Source organism: Cokeromyces recurvatus, assembly GCF_025118155.1.
Source record: "Cokeromyces recurvatus strain NRRL 2243 chromosome Unknown BX663scaffold_27, whole genome shotgun sequence".
NCBI lineage: Eukaryota > Fungi > Mucoromycota > Mucoromycetes > Mucorales > Mucoraceae > Cokeromyces > Cokeromyces recurvatus.
Genome location: NW_026251413.1, coordinates 272,974 through 291,136, shown reverse-complemented (window position 1 = coordinate 291,136; position 18,163 = coordinate 272,974). Strand labels below are relative to the sequence as shown.

At 30.8% G+C, this 18,163-nt stretch overlaps 7 protein-coding genes across 7 annotated transcripts; 4 read left to right on the top strand and 3 right to left on the bottom strand.

Annotated features, from left to right (window-relative positions):
* Window positions 1-79: 79 nt before the first annotated feature.
* BX663DRAFT_519846 (cytochrome c/c1 heme-lyase) lies at window positions 80-1,263 on the bottom strand. The gene is made up of 3 exons (XM_051529049.1): window positions 617-1,263; window positions 464-547; window positions 80-391 (listed from the first exon to the last, which is right to left on the bottom strand). The coding sequence occupies exons 1-3, from the start codon at window positions 1,222-1,224 to the stop codon at window positions 187-189; spliced, it is 897 nt and encodes a 298-aa protein (XP_051379878.1). The 5' UTR covers window positions 1,225-1,263; the 3' UTR covers window positions 80-186.
* BX663DRAFT_519841 (uncharacterized protein) lies at window positions 1,264-3,328 on the bottom strand. Its single transcript, XM_051529048.1, has 6 exons — window positions 3,094-3,328; window positions 2,906-3,037; window positions 2,733-2,847; window positions 2,206-2,664; window positions 1,854-2,132; window positions 1,264-1,800 (listed from the first exon to the last, which is right to left on the bottom strand). Exons 1-6 carry the CDS (start codon window positions 3,253-3,255, stop codon window positions 1,403-1,405), a joined length of 1,545 nt encoding a protein of 514 aa, XP_051379877.1. The 5' UTR covers window positions 3,256-3,328; the 3' UTR covers window positions 1,264-1,402.
* A 390-nt stretch (window positions 3,329-3,718) lies between these two features.
* On the top strand, window positions 3,719-4,740 carry BX663DRAFT_519838 (delta-aminolevulinic acid dehydratase; the record flags this gene model as incomplete). Its single annotated transcript, XM_051529047.1, has 1 exon — window positions 3,719-4,740. The coding sequence occupies one exon, from the start codon at window positions 3,719-3,721 to the stop codon at window positions 4,718-4,720; it is 1,002 nt and encodes a 333-aa protein (XP_051379876.1). The 3' UTR covers window positions 4,721-4,740.
* BX663DRAFT_459600 (Endonuclease/exonuclease/phosphatase) lies at window positions 4,719-6,654 on the top strand. The gene is made up of 3 exons (XM_051523924.1): window positions 4,719-5,731; window positions 5,818-6,518; window positions 6,607-6,654. The coding sequence occupies exons 1-3, from the start codon at window positions 4,878-4,880 to the stop codon at window positions 6,645-6,647; spliced, it is 1,596 nt and encodes a 531-aa protein (XP_051379875.1). The 5' UTR covers window positions 4,719-4,877; the 3' UTR covers window positions 6,648-6,654.
* A 23-nt stretch (window positions 6,655-6,677) lies between these two features.
* Window positions 6,678-7,960, bottom strand: BX663DRAFT_519832 (tryptophanyl-tRNA synthetase). Its single transcript, XM_051529046.1, has one exon. It carries the CDS (start codon window positions 7,624-7,626, stop codon window positions 6,739-6,741), a length of 888 nt encoding a protein of 295 aa, XP_051379874.1. The 5' UTR covers window positions 7,627-7,960; the 3' UTR covers window positions 6,678-6,738.
* Window positions 7,961-9,309: 1,349 nt separating this feature from the next.
* Window positions 9,310-11,223, top strand: BX663DRAFT_519829 (WD40-repeat-containing domain protein). The gene is made up of 3 exons (XM_051529045.1): window positions 9,310-9,700; window positions 9,790-10,989; window positions 11,050-11,223. The coding sequence occupies exons 1-2, from the start codon at window positions 9,400-9,402 to the stop codon at window positions 10,923-10,925; spliced, it is 1,437 nt and encodes a 478-aa protein (XP_051379873.1). The 5' UTR covers window positions 9,310-9,399; the 3' UTR covers window positions 10,926-10,989; window positions 11,050-11,223.
* A 4,460-nt stretch (window positions 11,224-15,683) lies between these two features.
* On the top strand, window positions 15,684-18,143 carry BX663DRAFT_519822 (uncharacterized protein). Its single transcript, XM_051529044.1, has 5 exons — window positions 15,684-16,264; window positions 16,363-16,595; window positions 16,674-16,780; window positions 16,862-17,196; window positions 17,269-18,143. The coding sequence occupies exons 1-5, from the start codon at window positions 15,742-15,744 to the stop codon at window positions 18,030-18,032; spliced, it is 1,962 nt and encodes a 653-aa protein (XP_051379872.1). The 5' UTR covers window positions 15,684-15,741; the 3' UTR covers window positions 18,033-18,143.
* Window positions 18,144-18,163: the final 20 nt, after the last annotated feature.

Below are 18,163 nucleotides of genomic sequence, written 5' to 3'. Positions count from 1 at the left end.
GATATTGTATATCAGAACATTATCATGCTTTTCTTCCAATACAAAAGATCTTTATGTTTAGACTTTGACATAGGAATTATTATTTTCGAAATCTAGTTTTTTATTAATTACTATGGTTATTTATTACCATTATATGTTACTGGTTTTCCATATAAATGGATATAGTACAAAAATTATAAATAATGATTATATAAATTCTCCTTTCTTAAAAGACATTTTTAATCTATCCCATAATCCAGACACTGTAACAGCAGGACGTACATCCAAATAAAAACTAAGAGACATAGGCTTGTTTGGATCCTGTTTTCCAGTATAAAAATCAATTACATATGTCACTTTTTCTCCACATCTATCTACAACCCAATCATGACGATCAAATGGGAGTGCATATCTAAAATACGATAAATTGACTAATAGAAAAAAAAAAAAAAGAAAAGGAACGGATAATTCTTTTAAATCTTACCCAAACCATGATCTAATTCTTGCTTTTGGAGTAACATCCTTCGGTCTACCTTCAAATCTTTCCAACATGGGCTGTTTACATTCTCTATTTATAATTGCTTGTTTATTCCCCCGTTTTATTTGTCCTTTTCTTTCTTTCTTTCTCTATACTTACGTCGTATGCATTTTTTCCCATTCTAGAATTTTTTGCCAGGCCATTTCATTAACTGCATTATGAATAGGAACGATGGCTGCCATATCTCTTTCGTCTGGATTCCAATTCTTTCTTCTCATAGCATTAAAAAACATTTGTTCTGAAGGATAAATCCATAATCTTTCTTCTGAATTAGCTCGAGGAATGGTAGAAATTTCTCTTTCTACACTAAGAGGAATCTTTTGATCAGGCTGAGATTGTTGTGAAAGTTTAGGCATGTTATTAGCGCGATCGAGTGATTCCGAATCACAGCCTTCTTTTGGAGATGGTAAAAAGTTTTTATATGTGGAGGGATCGACGGGACATGTTTGTGGTTCCTCTTTATTTGTTGTAGGAGGAATAAAGTGTTTGTACAGACTAGGATCTTTGGAATATTTCTGTTGTTCTTTGTTTATTTTATTATGATCGACAGGGCATTTTGATTCTTCTTGTTTCAGTTGATTATCGTCTATTGGACATTTCTGCCTTTGTTCTTTTATTCCGTTGCTATCTACAGATGACTGAAATGACTTTTCTGTCAAATTTAATTTAGTATGATCAACAGGACATTCTTTAACAGCTTCTACCATTTTATGAATTTTGCAGGTAGGTAAAGTATATGTGTATAAATTTATTTTCTTAAAAAAAAAAAGAAAAAAACTGGGGGTAATAATAATAATAATAAAAAGGTCCGCTGATAGTCGATGTTTAAAAATAATGATTCACATTCAAGGGGTATTTATAAGGTTTTTATACAGAAAGAAGATATCACTCTTCATCTTTATCAATTAAGGCCCAAATATGAGGAGGTAATTTAGAGTCAAAATCATCATCACTGGTATAATTAGATTCAATCACAGTGGCTTTCTTTTTCAAAAGTCCTCTTGTATCCAGAGATTTACCGACTACAGTATCTAATTGCGGTCGAATCATAGAGGATGATGCCATTAAGCTTTTCCTCCTACGAGGAGCAACAGTAAATTGATCAGATAGTAATTTGTCTGAAAAAGAGGCATTATTATAATTTGCAAAACTAAAGGCCAGTATATCATTTCCTCTTTTTGTTTCGTTCATACTAGTATTGGTCGTGTCATTCCCCTCTTCTTTATCATTATTTAAAGGATAATGAATTGCAACGGGTACAGAAGTAGCATAAATTGTTACAGCTAAAAAAATAAATAAATAAAATAGTTGGTTTAAACCGATTTTTATAGCTTACGTTCATTATCATTTGAAGTTTCTTTTTTTGAATTATTCTTGATATCAAAGTCTTGAGGAAGGTATTTATTTGTATTTCTCTTCTTCTTAATCCATGAAAATTTTTTATCAATCTGTGAAATTGATTTCTTTAAAGAAGTGGATAATGGAAGATGATTCTCTCCTACTTCTTCCTTATTTAATTCTTCTTCTTCTTCTTCATTATCTGTAGCTTCATTTTCTTCTTCTTCCGAGAATTCTTCATCTAAATTGAATATATCCTCTTCTTCCTCATTATTGTCTTTTTACATATATAACAGTAATTAAATTTCTATAGATTTCACTAAAATATAATTATCATTCTTTTGTTTTACCATCATTTTCTTCTTGAATATTATCAAGGTCCTTATTTAGAAGTGGCATCTGCTTATCAAGATTTACATTACAGAGTTTACCAATCGTGGCTTCATCTAAATTAAAACTCGTTCGTCTTAGAGATTTTGGATGCTGTTGCTCTTCTGATTGATGATTATTCAATTCAGGAGCAAAACAAACATGATTGACATTCGTTGTATTTTTCTCTTTTTCTTCCTTTCTTTTTGTTGTCTGATGCTTAACTTCGGTCTTGTCGACTTTTGATGTTACTTTAACAATTTTAGTCCATAGTCTATTATTTTCATCCATGGCATACGCAATAGATGCTTCAAGTCTTTTTTCTTCTTGTTTCTTAAACTGTTCTATTCTTACTTTTGATTCTATACGCATCTGCTTTATTGATTGATCCAATATGGATTGTATTTTTTTATGTGTAGAAACTAGCGCTGATGGTATATCTAAACAATGACAATAATAATCAAACAATAAGCATTTTTCATTTAGAAAAATTTCCACATTATGTTACCTTCTTTAGGGCTTGGCATAGGAATAATATCCTCCATCATGCTATCATCCAAATTTATAGAAAATGTCTTTGAATAATTTGTTTTTTTCTTTAGGTCCTCATATGCTTTACCGCACTTTATTAAGAAAGAAAAACTGTTTAGCAAAAGAAATAAAAAAGCAGTATTAACTTACTATAGCATCTGGATGAATTATAACATTATTTGCTTTAGTTACAGAATAGATATTACCACTATTACAGTTAAGACATTTTACTGTATTCCAATGAGATTGAGAAGTTGATGATTGAATGAGTGTATTGAATTCCTATTTATTAGACAGGTTGAAACATATAATATAATTTCAATTATTTATTTTCTTACTATGACAATCCCTCCCATGCCTAGATCAAATTCCCAGCCAGGAAATGGCTCTTTAACAATGGTATCATTTTTTATTTTGTCGAGTGAATCTAGAGTATATTTGGTTGCAAGATGAATTGTTATATTGAGACAGTGACAAGCATAAACGACATGACCTGACATTTTTATTTGTATAAGATCAAAAATAAATAAAAGAAAAGAAAATAAATATTAATAAAAAAAAAGAAAAAAAAAAAAAAAAGACATATTTGATGATGAGCGGACTCTATTCAACGTAAAATAAATTGTTGCTACGAAGATTATGTTTGCTTTTTTATTTACAAGCCGACTCTGTACATTTTTATGCGAAATGATCATAAAAGACTTGCCTTCATTGTTTTATCCTTTATGTGTCTAATAAAATAAATATGAGTATTATTTTAATAGAATAACGAGGTTAGCTTCTGTATTTTATAAGTGCCCCATCTAATATCGTCGCATAATTGGTAACAAAGGAGTTAAAATATAATAATAATTACAGATTTACACTAAGTCACACACTATGCGTTCATCATTTTTTTTTATTACTAATAAACTCCTTTTTTTTTTTTTTTTTTTTTTTTTTTTTTTTTAAGGTTAAAAAAAAATGACAAGTCCTAATTCCATTCTTCATGGAGGTTACCACCATCCACTCTCTCGTTCATGGCAATCAGAACGTACACTTACAAAAGATATGCTCATGTATCCCATCTTCATTACTGATGACCCTGAAGCACTTGATTCTATTGATTCCCTTCCAGGACAATACCGTATTGGCATTAACAAACTTCATAACTTTATTGAACCCTTGGTCAAAAAGGGGCTCAAGTCTGTCATTCTATTTGGTGTCCCTTTGAAAGAAAATGTCAAGGATGCAACAGGTTCACGTGCAGATGATCCCGAAGGTCCTACAATATTAGCTGTTAAATTATTACGCAAGGAATTTCCTGAACTCTTTGTAGCTTGTGATGTCTGTCTCTGTGAGTATACTTCACATGGACATTGTGGTATCTTGCGTGAAGATGGTACACTCAATAATGATTTATCTATTAAGCGTATTGCTGAAGTTGCTGTCAACTATGCAAAAGCGGGTGCTCAATCTGTTGCTCCCTCTGACATGATGGATGGCCGTATTCGTGCCATTAAAGAGGGATTGATGGAAGCAGGACTTGCTCACAAAGTTATGCTAATCTCTTATTCTGCTAAATTTGCTGGTAGTTGGTATGGACCCTTCCGTGATGCAGCCAATTCGGCTCCTGCCTTTGGTGACCGTCGCTGTTATCAACTTCCTGCTAATGGTCGTCGTTTAGCTCGTCGCGCAATCAAACGTGATATGGAAGAAGGTGCTGATTGTATTATGGTTAAACCAGGTATGCCTTATCTTGATATTGTAAGAGAGGCTAGTGAAATTGCTACAGATTATCCCATTTCTGTCTATCAAGTCTCTGGCGAATATTCTATGCTTTATCATTCTGCAAAGGCAGGTGTATTTGATTTAAAGACAATTGTAATGGAGTCTATGACCGGCTTCCTTAGAGCTGGTGCTACACTTATCTTGACTTATTTTACACCTGAATTGTTAACCTGGTTAGGTGAAGAGAGAAACTAAAAAAAAAAAAAAAAAAAAAAGGATAAACTTAAACAACCGAGTGATTACCCGACGTTTAGTTGTAATAATAAATAAATAAAAAAGACCAAGTTATCCCCTGTCTTTTATTTTTTTCCCTCTACATTAGTTAACTTCATTGCTTTTCTACTTGTTAGCAATGAGTCTAACTCACAGAAGGGAAGATGGATTTGATAATGAAGATTTGTCAATAATTTCTAATATAGACGAAGAAAATGAAAGTTTAAATCATAACGAGATAATGCTGTCACATTATAGCACAAATCAATATGACAAGTATCATCAAGAATTTAGACCATTATTACTTGGGCGAATATCTACGAGAAATGATGATAGCGAAGAAGTGGTTCAATTAGCATCACCACCGTTCATTACCCGTCATAAGCAAAGAGAATATCAACTATTAATCCCTACTTGTTTTTATTTTAAAAGTAATAATGATAGACAACCACGTTGTTTTAAAAAAGGATCGACACATTCCCCAAAGAACTGTTTCCCTAGTAAAAAAGTATATACTCTTACATGCCTTATAGTTTTATTTTTACCTCTTGTTTCATTTGTTATTTTCTGTACTATTTACTTTTCTCCTATCTCTTTACCAGAACCAACAACAATGACAGTTCTTTCATCATCATCATCATCGTCGTCGTCTTCTCTTCCTTCTCCACATTTATTGACCTTTAATCTATTCATGAGACCACCTGGGATTAAGAACAATGAGAATGATTACAAAACTGAACGACTAAATTATATTATACGGCATGTTCTACCTTTATATGATATTATTACTTTTCAAGAAGCATTTGCTTATGCTAATAGACGTATTGATCATTTATTAAAAGCTGCTTATGAACTTGGCTTTGTTTATCATGTAGCTTCTTCAAGACATTATCCTTGGGATTTGGGAGGTGATGGAGGATTACTTTTATTATCAAGGTATCCTATTATAAAAGCAAATCAAATTGAATTTCCTCGAGGTATTCATTCAGATTGGTAATCGCAATAATAATAATAATAATGTTGTATTATGAATTATTGATAAGCTTTCTCCTCATTTAACCCTATTCTTTTTTTTTCAGGTTATCTTACAAAGGGGCACTTCATGCTTTAATCAAAATAAATCCTACTCACTTAATTCATATTTATACTACACATACACAAGCTTCCTATGATAACCATGGTGAGCTCAATATGGATGATACTAAAGTTAGACTAAGTCAGTTTGCCCTCGTGCATCAATTTATAGAAGAGACATCTAAAGAGGATACATATCCAATCTTATTAATGGGTGATCTTAATGTAGATGCAGCCATTCATGATAATAAAACTTCACTTGATATACCTTCCTATGGTAGTTCATTAGCCTATACAATGATGATGGATGTTCTGAAGGGTAAAGGAACGAATCTCAAGTTAATGAATGACGCTATAAATAATACAACACCATCAGCAACACAAACAAATGCCGCCATAAACGAATCGACTATATACCGTACTTTATGGCGCCTTGATGATTTGACAGATATGGCCTACAAGACCTTTGGATACCATCCTGTTACGTTCGGTGATGTTAAACGATTAGAAAATGGAACATTAATACCGAACGAAGTTATCTTGACTAGTCATAATCAATTACTAACTGTCCAGAGTATTGATCGTATCCTATGGGCTACTCGTAATGATAAAAATCAAATAAATATGACATTGGATAATATTACTGTAGAACATTTTTTTGTTGATCAAAAAAATGGAACAAGCTTACCTTTCACTCAGTTATCAGGTATCATATATAATGAAAATATATTGACAAGTTTTTTTTTTAAAGAAAAACAATACATCTCATTTTTATATATTTATTTAAATTATAGATCATTATGGACTAAGTGCTAGACTTTATATAACAAAATAGACTGTACAAAAAAAAAAAAAAAGGATGATATTAAGTTATAATATGTACATTCTTATCCTTTTTTAGTTAAAAAAAATACAATAAATGTAATTTATTTTAAACCAACAGCCTTAAAAACTTCTTCCATTGTATTATTTGCAATTTCATTCGCTTTGACAGCACCTTCGTCTAAAATTTTATTTATATAACCCTTATCTGCTTGTAATCGCACTAACTCTGATTGAATAGGACTTAATCTTTCGATAATAGCATCTGACACTCTATCCTTAAAGGCCTTTGTACTCGTGATATCAGCACATTCTTTCACTGCTTCCTCTACTTCGATATCACGCATAGCGGCATAGATACTAAGCAAGTTTGAAACTCCTGGTCTCTCTACTGGATCATATGACACACCTCGAATATTATCCGTTGTGGCCTTTGCAATCTTGGATCGAATGAGTTCTGGTAGATCAACAAGATTCAGTCGCGAATAATCAGCAGGATCCGATTTGGACATCTTTTGAGTAGGGTCACGTAAAGACATGATACGTTTGGCAGATGGAGGTAGAATGGCATTAGGCTTTGGAAACACATTGCCAAACCTCTTGTTAAATATATCTGTAATATCGCGAGTTAATTCCAAATGTTGTATTTGATCTTCCCCTACAGGAACATGTGTAGCCTTATAGAGTAAAATATCAGCAGCCTGTAGAACAGGGTAATCAAACAAGCCCATTTTGAGCCCCGTGTTAAGGGTCTCTTCAGAAAGTGAGTGAGCATGGCTGCCATTCACTTTTTCCAGTTTACTCTTCCACTGAGTCATACGACCTAACCAACCTACAGGTGTGATGCAATTAAAGATCCATGCTAATTCAGCATGCGATCTGACTCGACTTTGTTCAAATAAAATAGATTGTTTCGGGTCTACCCCACAAGCAAGTAAAGTAGCAGTGACGTCTAATTTGGCTTGTCGTAATGTAGCTGGATCCTGAGGCATGGTGATAGCATGAAGATCAACAATACTATAATAATTAAGGGGCACCTGACCTGTTACTGGATCAGGCTTTTGTAGTCGAACCCAATTAGCTAATGCACCAAGGTAATTGCCTAAATGAGGTGTGCCTGTTGGTTGAATGCCAGAAAAAACCCTACATGGCTTTTTAACTGCTTGTGTAGTCAAAGTCCTCTAACACACACACACATACACAAAAATAAATAAAGTAAGCCTTTCAAATCCTATTCATTTGCCCCCCCCTCTTTTTTTCTTTCTTTTACTTTAAATGAAAGAATCATGTTTGACATGTATACATGTAAAATAATAAAATGACAAGGTTACTGGCTTTTTTTTTTGTTTTTTAATTTTAGTTTCAGTTTCAGACAATTTTCCTGCCTTTTTAAATTAAATAACGTTATTACATAATAAACTTAATTATAAATCACAGCATCTTAAAGTAAATATACATGATGTATATCTTGAGTTCAGCAATACGAGCATTCAAAACAACACTTATCTATACTATACTCGACCCATTGGATATTTTTATAGCCCCCAATTCTCATTTTCAATTAGATTCTTTGAGGGATATTTACGATATCAAGGAAGAAAAAAAAAAAAAAAGAAACACATACAAGGATACTCTGATATGAGTCAATGTTTGATTCATTACAATAAGTTTGATATACAATTTAAATATAGAAAAGAAAAAGGGAAAAAGGGTATTCATCCTAATAGAGAACGGATAGACTATCTTGTTAAAAATGTAAGCATAAATTTGATTTAATTAGTTTAATAACAAGACATGGTTAGTTCAAGATATATAAAAGTCTTTATATCGTTATGGTGTGGCTCAGATACATAGTTTAGAAGGACCTTCACCTACCAATCCAGTGTATATTATTAAAGCCACAGCTTTTTATTATTCTAATAAGTTATTACTCTGTCTATAAAGATCTAGAAAACTCAGGTGTTATACCTTGCCGAATACATCATAATAATGATTTATTAACTGTAGTACCTCATTTTCATAAAGAACGTTATTTTTAGTTTCATCATATAAAAGGAAGACCATTATGTAATCTTATTAATAAAAAAAAAAAGTCCCAAATATTTACATGTTTCTAAATAAAAATGGACTCTAATAATTTTTTTTTCTCTATTCTTTCCAAACAAGGATATGCATCTTTCTTTCTTTCTTTCTTTTATTAATAAAAAGAAAATAACGACAAGGGGAGGAAGAGGATATAAAAGAAAATCTATCTTCTTTTGTTCCAGGAAATTAACAAACTTTCCTTTTTTATACTTGATAAGATAGATTTTATCAAAAAACATGTCTAAAACAAGCAGAAAAAAAAATATATATAGCCATTGTCCTTAATTCTATAGAAAATTGAAACAAAAACAGAAAAAAAACAAAACAAAAAAAGCTGCTTACCAAAATACCTCCTTTTTTTCTTAGTTTTTTTCAATGGATAAAAAATTATTATTTTATTTATTCAGCGTTACACTTGACTCATTACTAGTACAAGCAAAATATAATAAGGAAGGAACAAAGAAAAAGTTACGGAATAAGACAAAAAAAAAAAAGAAAGAATTTACAAAATTCTCCGACAAATAAAATTATGCTTGTATAATAATTCACTTTTTATGTGGGGAATTTTTTTTTTTTTTTTTTTTTTTTTTTTTTTTTTTTAAATAAAGCTAACTTTTCAATTAACTTTAAATATTCTCTTCTCTTCTTTTCATATTCGTATTTGTTATCATTTGAATACTATGACAAATATCTCATTCTTTTCTACATCATCGGGATATAAAGGACACATCTTTAAAGAAGAGCAAAACATGATTCCAACTTATATCACCATTTCACCTAGAAAAGATGGTGTAACTGCAAAAACAAAATGCTTAAATCCTCAAACATCAAAATTAACTCCTTTAAAGAGAAAAATAAAGGCATCCTCTTCTAATATATCCTCTATTTTACCGAAACTTCGAGTTCATAGTTCATCTTATCATTGTCATTTTTCTTCTTCATTTCGTTCTTATTCTAGCTGTCATACTAGAAAAAGACAAAGTATGTGTTATTTATTTTATTTTTATTTTTATTTTATTTTTTTGGAGCAAATTATTCATATTTACTCTTTTTTTTCTATTATGAATTAGAAGAACCAATGTCATTATCAAATTTACCTTATGAAATCCTTTTTAGGATTTTATTTTATTTGGATTATATTTCAGTTCAAAAATTATCTCGTACATGTCGTAGTCTATATTCAATTTGTCATGATAATGAATTATGGCGCCAATTATTATATGCTGATTTCCGGTCTGTCCCACCTCCCCTTACAACAATGGCATTAGTCGTGCGAAAAAAAAAGAATAATGTCATGACGGGGCTTCCGACAAACTTAAAACTTTATCAAAATCACCTTAAATTAGGTCGTAGATGGTTAACGGGAAAAGTAACGACCCGATTCTTACAAGGACATGAAAGCAGTATTTATTGTTTAGCTTGGATAGATAAGAATATATTGGTGAGTGGTAGTCGTGACCAAAGTTTAAAAGTATGGGATGTCATTCGAGGCAAATGTTTACGTACGATCAAGGATGTTCATGAAGGTAGCATCCTGTGTATGAGCGTTAATAAAGAAAATACCATCTTATTAACAGGCTCCTCGGATGCAACATCTGTTATCTGGTCCTTACCTGATTTAATACCTCAAAGGAGACTTCGAGGACATGGTCATAATGTACTTGATATCTGCTTTGTAGGTGATTATATCGTTTCTTCTTCAAGAGATCATACCATACAAGTTTGGCAAAAGGATACAGGGGAACAAGTGCGACAGTTATTGGGACATCAAGCCTCTGTCAATTCAATTGAACCTATAGATCAACATCGTATCGTTTCTGCTTCAGGGGATGCTAGTCTCAAATTATGGGATATTGAAACAGGCGAATGTTTAAGAACGATAAAAGATAACAAACTAGGATTAGCCTCTGTTCGATTTAATGGAACCTATTTATATACTGGAGGACTTGAAGGGAAAGTTAAAGTATGGGATATTGAGAACGGTGAATGTGTAAAGACTTTGGTTGGACATGTTAATATGATTCGATCTATTGATTATGTAGAGGTAATTTTTTTTTTGTATTTATTAGCTTATTACATACATACATTTCTTAAACATATATATGTATATATATATATTATAAATATGCATAGGATAAAATTATTACAGGTAGTTATGATCGTACACTCAAAGTCTGGGATGCAAAGACAGGTGCTTGCATTTTAAGTTTTCAAAGTGGACACACTAATTGGATCTTTAATGTATTAGCAAGTGGAACCCATATTGTTAGGTAAATTTAATACATACACACATATATTTATTTATACATGACTCATTTTATATTCTACAGTTGTGGAAAAGACAAGCGAATTATGGTTCTTGACTTTTGTAATGGATTAACACCTTTATGTGATTAAATAAGTAACTGCTTTAATCATCTCATATCGGCACATTGTCTTTCCTTCCCTTTATATACCCATTGTTAATAAATGAGTCCTTTATTAGAAAGTTTGTGTTCCCTTCTACCCCGGATTTTCAGTGTAACAATAGTAATTATTAGTATTTACACATGTACAATGAATCTTGTAATGGTATGGTTTATATATATTTATATACATATTTATAAAGAAAAAAAAAAGAAGGAAAGCAAAAAGAAGTATAGTTTGAGACTGTTTATTCGATGTAAAAAGAACGATATAAAGACTATTTTGTGTCTATACAGCTGCTTGTATTTATACGAATGAATCCTGAATCAAAAAATAAAATAAAAATAACTATAAAAGAACAAGAGTAAAGAAATAATGTTAGTATTCAAATATATACGTCTTGTTGATTCAAAAGTCTGATATCTATGGATTATCTCTTGGGTGTTATAATAATCTGATTAAGGTTTCAAATAAATAAATAAATAAAAATATTGTTTGGTTCCTGATATCTTTTATATTTTTATTTTATTAGATCAAAGACGACTTAAATCCTTTATCAAGGTTATAAAAATAAATATTCAGATATGATAGGATATCTTATATAGTTGACACATTTAGATGACTGGATATCACTAAGTTTAATGTTATTTACCAGATGTTATATACAGAGTTTTATTTCATATTCAGGCTTATAGTTTATCCTGTATTATGTAATTCATCTTTTCTAGTATTGCTTGTGCTTATATCCAGAGCTTGTTCTATAACAAATATCGTAAAAAGGTTCATATATACTATAACCCAACCGATATAACAAAGTATATCATTTGATGTTCCAATATAGCTTATTTATAATAATAATAATAATAAGTGTTAATAATAAAAAAAGTAGTTTTTTTTTTTTTTTTTTTTTTTTTTTTTTTTTTTTCCTGTTCATACATATATATTATAGACTATTCCATAATCCAACGATATGGACTACAAAAAAAAATAAAAGCAAATTAAAGTAGTAGTAGTAGTAGTAGTAGTAGTAGTGGTAGTAGATAATACTGGTATTGTGTAGTGATTATTAATATTAGTAAGGATGTGTTGGTAGTAGTATTGTAGTTGTAGGTATAAATGGCGGTGGTGGTATAAGTGGTGTGTTTATAGTAAACATAGCCCTATGTGTATCCTCTATTTCTGATAAAAGTAACACGGGTGTTTGGAGAGTGACTAGAATTCGCAGCATATTTAGCCCAAGCCTAGGCTGTGGAATCGAATCACTTCAAGGGTTCCCCACCAAATCAAATGAACCCTTAATTTTTTTAATTATTCTTGTTTTTTGTACTACACCAGCGACTCCTTTTTTTTTCTTTTTACAGTAGCAGTAGCAGCAGCAACATGAATAATGATATGTTATGGTTATATTCTACCAAGCAATGGTAGTAGATACAGGAAGAACAGTGTTATTCTTATTACGTGATACTATTATAGTCAGATCGTATATCAGAAGCAACAATCTTTAAACGCTCACCTCCCTTTTATATATATTATATGAATGTATATTATGTACCTTGGTATTATTATGGTCCTCAAGCTATAGAAGGATAATAGAGTGTCTAAAAAGCCTTATTTTAAGCTTATACAGATACAAATATATAGTTGCTATGTTTGATCATAATCAACATCTCAGGAAATAATCATAAGTAAACGTAATAAACAGACTCTTTTAATTGATCAGCAAGCTTCTCTAGCTAATAATATACATTATGTTATGGCTTACTTTGGAACAATGACCATAAAAAAAAAGCTCTACCAAAAAATATTGTAATAACAATCAATATCTCTCTATAAACTAGTTTAAAGAAGAGTGTTCTTGATTACTTCAAAAAAAGAAGATATTGATAAATATAACAATTCTGTCACTGTAACAGTAATAAATGCAAGGATATTTCTTTTCTGAGAATATTCAACATTTTTTTTTCCTTTATTATTTTATTGAAACGTTATCTAGATATTGTATAAATAAAATGAATAATCTTAACTCTTCCTTTATCTAATTTTACATTTAAAGTTAATATTTTGCCTCATCAAAAAAAAAAAAAAAAAAAAAAACCAGATAAGGTCGATTGGTTAAGATATTAAAAAAAAAAAAAGATTCAAATGGATTACCTAATGAATCCTTTGTTCTGTGTAGTATATTGTCAAATGCTTGTCAATGCCTACAAACTTGAAGGTCAAAAGAGGTCAAGAATTATATTTCAAAAGCCGTAAATTATACAGGGAAGACAGCAGTAATATGAACATTATTGCTATGGATTATTATTATTTTTTGAGGAAAAAATAGGCATCATCAGAATTTATTATTCTAATTAATATCTTCATTACAAAAAGAGATATTTATACTATTCCTGAGCTAAAATGTAGCAACAGTATAGATTTGAAATTTTTGTTTGTTGTAAAAATGCATTTCCTCTTTTATATTTGGTATATAATAACATGTTATATATCATTCTACTTATCTTCCTTTTAGTCTTTATAAGAGTTCTTTACAGCCATTGTAATCATTGGAATAGAACAGATCCATTTTAATGTACGTTAATAATAATAATTATATTACAGCAAATCTAAAGTTTCTTGATCATGATATAATCTGTATCTTCTTGTGAACCTAATTTAAATATATGGCTTCCCACTTTATAGAAACCTTAACGTGCATAAAAGTTAAAAACTGAAGGATTATGCTCCCAAACACTTAACCACATTGTTTGTTTGCCTAGTTGACGGGCTTTTTCAAGACTTGATATAATGAGCTGACTTATAATGTCATGTTCCTTGGATCAGAAGATTATTCAAGGATTTCTGTCTAAATTCTCCTGAAATTCCCTTGATCCATTTTATCAAATAATATTAAAAACTTCCAACACTTCATTATCTACAACATATCTTATTCGGTCGTAATTAACACTTTTCTGATTCACATCTTATGTCAGACTTCTTTAACAGTTCTTATAAATACTTAAATAAAAATTATTGACTCTTGACTTTCTTTTGTCTTTATATTATTTTTATTTGATATTTTACAAGTAATACTATAGTTTTATCTATAATTTTAACAGTTAGGTATTCATATAAGAATATCTAAGATCAGGGAGGCATTAGAAAAGTATTAATTACGACAGAATAATCCTATTTAGTATTGTCAGTAGAGTGTACCAACCTCCTTAAGTTTATAAAACATGAAGAAGTATAATACATAAATAAGTTGAAGCCGCATTCCTTTATACTATTTGTCCAGGTACTTTAAGTATAACATTTAATAAAGGAAGAGTAAATGACTCTGACTACACCTATTTATTTCAATGATCGTTGAATTCTTATTAAAAAAAAATTGTTTGATGATATAAGATTATAGCATATGCATGCATAAAAGGGAAATATTTTTTATTTTTATTTTTTTTTTGAATACCACAATTTGGCAACTATACCTAAAATCTTGGGTTTATAAAGAAAAAAATTGAGGTAAATAAAACAACTTGATCGGAAAGGGCAGCGCCTTTCTGTTGGCCAAGCGGCGATCATGGAGAGATGAACTTTGTTAGCTGTAGATGGGAGTGATTAAATAATAAAATCGGGGTTAGTTCTGAGCTTTAATGATAACATGCTACCTTCCAGGATCCAATGTTCAACACCAGGCCTTCAAATGGAGGTCGATAAAAAGATGTTGTTAAATCGCGGGGAAATTTCCTACCATGCAAGAGAGGAAAGCCCGCAGCATTGAGAGAATTCCTGGGAGTAACACGGCTGTAGTAGAAGCAAACAAGAACAGAATCTAATCCACCTCTACACTATAAAGGACTTCCTCTTCAATAATTTTTTTTAAAGCCTTTCCTTTTAAATACGTATCCAAGCCTAAAGCCTTTAAATTGATAGAGTTTCTAGATAACTAGTATTTCATGTTTATAAAATAGATGATCATTTGCTTAATTTAAGATTTCATTAATAAATATAATCCATATGTATTTATGTGCGTGTGCGTGTGTGGGTTTATAGATTACATAAAGTTCTTTAATTAGTTACATTTTTACATAACACGCATTAAAATAAGTTGCTTTAAAAAGTAGTGGGAACCTTATTCCTGTAAACAATTATTACGCTGTTTAACCTATTTAGTAAATCGTGAAATTATTCATTTATTACACAAATAGAAGAGTATATACACGTATACATATTTGAATTCATCAGTAGTCTGCAGTAGATATATAGTCTTATTATCTTGAAATTGAATACTTGAAATGTATATTATAAATATATACATATTTGATTCTTGTAAATAAATGTATAAAAAGCTTTGATTACTATCGAACCTCCGTCCTTTTTTTTTTTTCGTATGCATTTGAAATATTCAGATATGAACAATATTAATACACGTTTCTTTTTCTTTATGACAGTTTCAACTGTTATATTATTGTTGTAGATGAGCCCAGTCACTATTATTTTAAATACATGTTACACTCTAATACATGTGTGAATCTATTTGAATTTTTTTTTTCTCACACGCGTAGAAAAATATGCATAAGAAAAATATATTTTATTTTATTTTTTATTTTTTCTTTTATTTATTTATTTATTTTTTGATGAAAGAAGAAGAACTGATTGATAAGAAATTATGGGAAAGCGCGTCTCAAGAGATTGATTGGATTCAACCTCCCACGTCTATATTAGGACATCAACCTGGAAATCCAAATCCGTATACTTGGTTCCCAAATGGTAAACTAAATACATGTTACAATTGTCTTGATAGACATATCCAATCCACAGAAACAGATGATCAAAGATGTTGTCTCATCTGGGATTCTGCTGTGACCAAGACAAAAATAAAATATAGTTACCGTCAAGTCTTGGAACAAGTTCAAACTTTGGCTGGTGTCCTTCACTCCTATGGTTTAACAAAGGGAGATACGATCTTGATCTATATGCCAATGGTGCCTGAAGCTGTCTTTGCCTTTTTAGCTTGTGCTCGATTAGGTATCATTCATAGTGTTGTGTTTGGTGGGTTTGCTCCCAAGGAATTAGCAAAACGTATCGATGATTGTCAGCCCAAAATTGTCTTAACTGCAAGTTGTGGTATTGAACCAAAGCGTATCATTCCCTATAAACGTAAGTCTATAGTTAAGTTTAAATAGATGGATGGATAGATAGATAGATACAAAATAGATATGAATATATATTATAGTTACTGAATTTATATATACTAGCTCTCCTTGAAAAGGCACTTGAATTATCGAAACATCATGTACCTATTCGTATTATATATCAAAGACCTAATCAAGAGAGAGCATCTATTAATTATGCTCAGGGAGACCGTGATTATGAATTGGAAATGGAAAGAATTAGGATACAAAATAAACTTTTTAAAGGATGTGTCCCTGTAGATAGCGATGATCCATTATATATTCTTTATACAAGTGGTACAACAGGTCAACCTAAGGTAATAAAAAAATTTTTCTTTCTAGTAATAATAGTAGTATTGAGGGATATAGAATAATGAGGTAATATTCAAATATAGGGTGTAGTTCGATCTAATGGAGGTCATGCAGTTGTACTTCGGTGGTCTATTGACTATATCTTTAATATAAGGAAAGGAGATACCATATTTACTGCCAGTGATATAGGGTAATTATTTATAACGTCTCAGTTTTTTATTATATATATATAAATATAATATTTTAATGTTGATGAAATTTGTAATTGTAGATGGGCTGTAAGCCATAGTTATACTATATATGGTCCTATGCTGATTGGTGCTACGACTATATTATATGAAGGTAAACCAGTTGGTACACCGGATGCAGGCGCCTTTTGGCGACTTGTATCTGAATATAAAGTCAAGACAATGTTTACTGCACCTACTGCCGTTCGAGCTATTGCACGTGAAGATCCAAAGGGTCTACTAGCCAAGAACTATGATTTGTCTAGCTTAACTTCTTTATTTTTAGCAGGTGAGAGAAGTGATCCTGAAACATTAAAATGGTGTCAGAATTTAGTTCATAAGGACTGTACAGTCATTGATAACTATTGGAGTACTGAGTGTAAAGTATATATATATATATATATGAGTAAGTAACAATCAAATAACTTTTTTTTTCTTATATACATAATAGTAGGTTCTCCGGTAACAGCAACTTGCGCAGGGATAGAAAAGGATGCACGTAAGGCGGTTAAATGGGGATCTGCAGGTAAACAAGTACCTGGATCTCGTATTTGTATATTAAAAGAAGATAGCTTAGAGGAAGCCAAGACACCCAATGTATTTGGTAATATTGTATTAAAATTACCTTTACCGCCTGCAGCATTTCCTTGTTTATGGAAAAACGAAAAAGGTTATAAATCAAGTTATTTTGAAAAATACCCAGGATATTATGATACGGGAGATGCAGGCATGATAGATGAAGAAGGATTTGTTCATGTTATGTCCAGAACAGATGATATCATTAATGTTGCAGGCCATCGACTCTCTACAGGTTCAATTGAAGAAATTCTTATCGCTCATCCATTAGTTGCAGAATGCTGTGTTATCCCTTTACCTGATAAACTTAAGGGTCATATCCCGTTTGGCTTACTCGTATTAAAACATGTTGACACAACTTTTAATAATGAAATACTTTATCAAGAATTAATACAAGCTATTCGTCGCGATTTAGGTGCTATTGCTTGTTATGAAAAATCAATTGTCATACCGAGATTACCTAAAACAAGAAGTGGTAAAGTATTACGTAAAAGCATTCGAGAAATGGTCGATGGTAAACAAGTCAATATGCCTGCTACAATTGAAGATGAAAGTGTTTTATTTGAAATTTATAGTATTTTGAAAAGTAATCATCTAATTCCTTCCAATGCTCCACCTTTATTAAAGTCAAAATTTTAATAAACTTGATATATTCTCGATTAAATGAATAAAGAAAAAGGAAAAAAAAAGGAGACATAGTAATAATAATAAAAAGGAGGTTTATAAAGGTACAATGCATCTACTCTCAACTGAACCTTCTTTTTATTTTT

Coding starts and splice junctions, on each gene's coding strand:
- BX663DRAFT_459600 (XM_051523924.1), top strand. CDS start 4,878: ATGAGTCTAACTCACAGAAGGGAAGATGGATTTGATAATGAAGATTTG. Junction 5,732..5,817: donor CGAGGTATTCATTCAGATTG/GTAATCGCAATA, acceptor TTTTTTTTTCAG/GTTATCTTACAAAGGGGCAC. Junction 6,519..6,606: donor ACCTTTCACTCAGTTATCAG/GTATCATATATA, acceptor TTTAAATTATAG/ATCATTATGGACTAAGTGCT.
- BX663DRAFT_519832 (XM_051529046.1), bottom strand. CDS start 7,626: ATGCCTCAGGATCCAGCTACATTACGACAAGCCAAATTAGACGTCACT.
- BX663DRAFT_519846 (XM_051529049.1), bottom strand. CDS start 1,224: ATGGTAGAAGCTGTTAAAGAATGTCCTGTTGATCATACTAAATTAAAT. Junction 548..616: donor TGGGAAAAAATGCATACGAC/GTAAGTATAGAG, acceptor AATTATAAATAG/AGAATGTAAACAGCCCATGT. Junction 392..463: donor AGAATTAGATCATGGTTTGG/GTAAGATTTAAA, acceptor ATCGTATTTTAG/ATATGCACTCCCATTTGATC.
- BX663DRAFT_519829 (XM_051529045.1), top strand. CDS start 9,400: ATGACAAATATCTCATTCTTTTCTACATCATCGGGATATAAAGGACAC. Junction 9,701..9,789: donor TCATACTAGAAAAAGACAAA/GTATGTGTTATT, acceptor ATTATGAATTAG/AAGAACCAATGTCATTATCA.
- BX663DRAFT_519841 (XM_051529048.1), bottom strand. CDS start 3,255: ATGTCAGGTCATGTCGTTTATGCTTGTCACTGTCTCAATATAACAATT. Junction 3,038..3,093: donor GCATGGGAGGGATTGTCATA/GTAAGAAAATAA, acceptor TCTAATAAATAG/GAATTCAATACACTCATTCA. Junction 2,133..2,205: donor TATTCAAGAAGAAAATGATG/GTAAAACAAAAG, acceptor ATATGTAAAAAG/ACAATAATGAGGAAGAAGAG.
- BX663DRAFT_519822 (XM_051529044.1), top strand. CDS start 15,742: ATGAAAGAAGAAGAACTGATTGATAAGAAATTATGGGAAAGCGCGTCT. Junction 16,265..16,362: donor GCGTATCATTCCCTATAAAC/GTAAGTCTATAG, acceptor TATATATACTAG/CTCTCCTTGAAAAGGCACTT. Junction 16,596..16,673: donor GTACAACAGGTCAACCTAAG/GTAATAAAAAAA, acceptor ATTCAAATATAG/GGTGTAGTTCGATCTAATGG.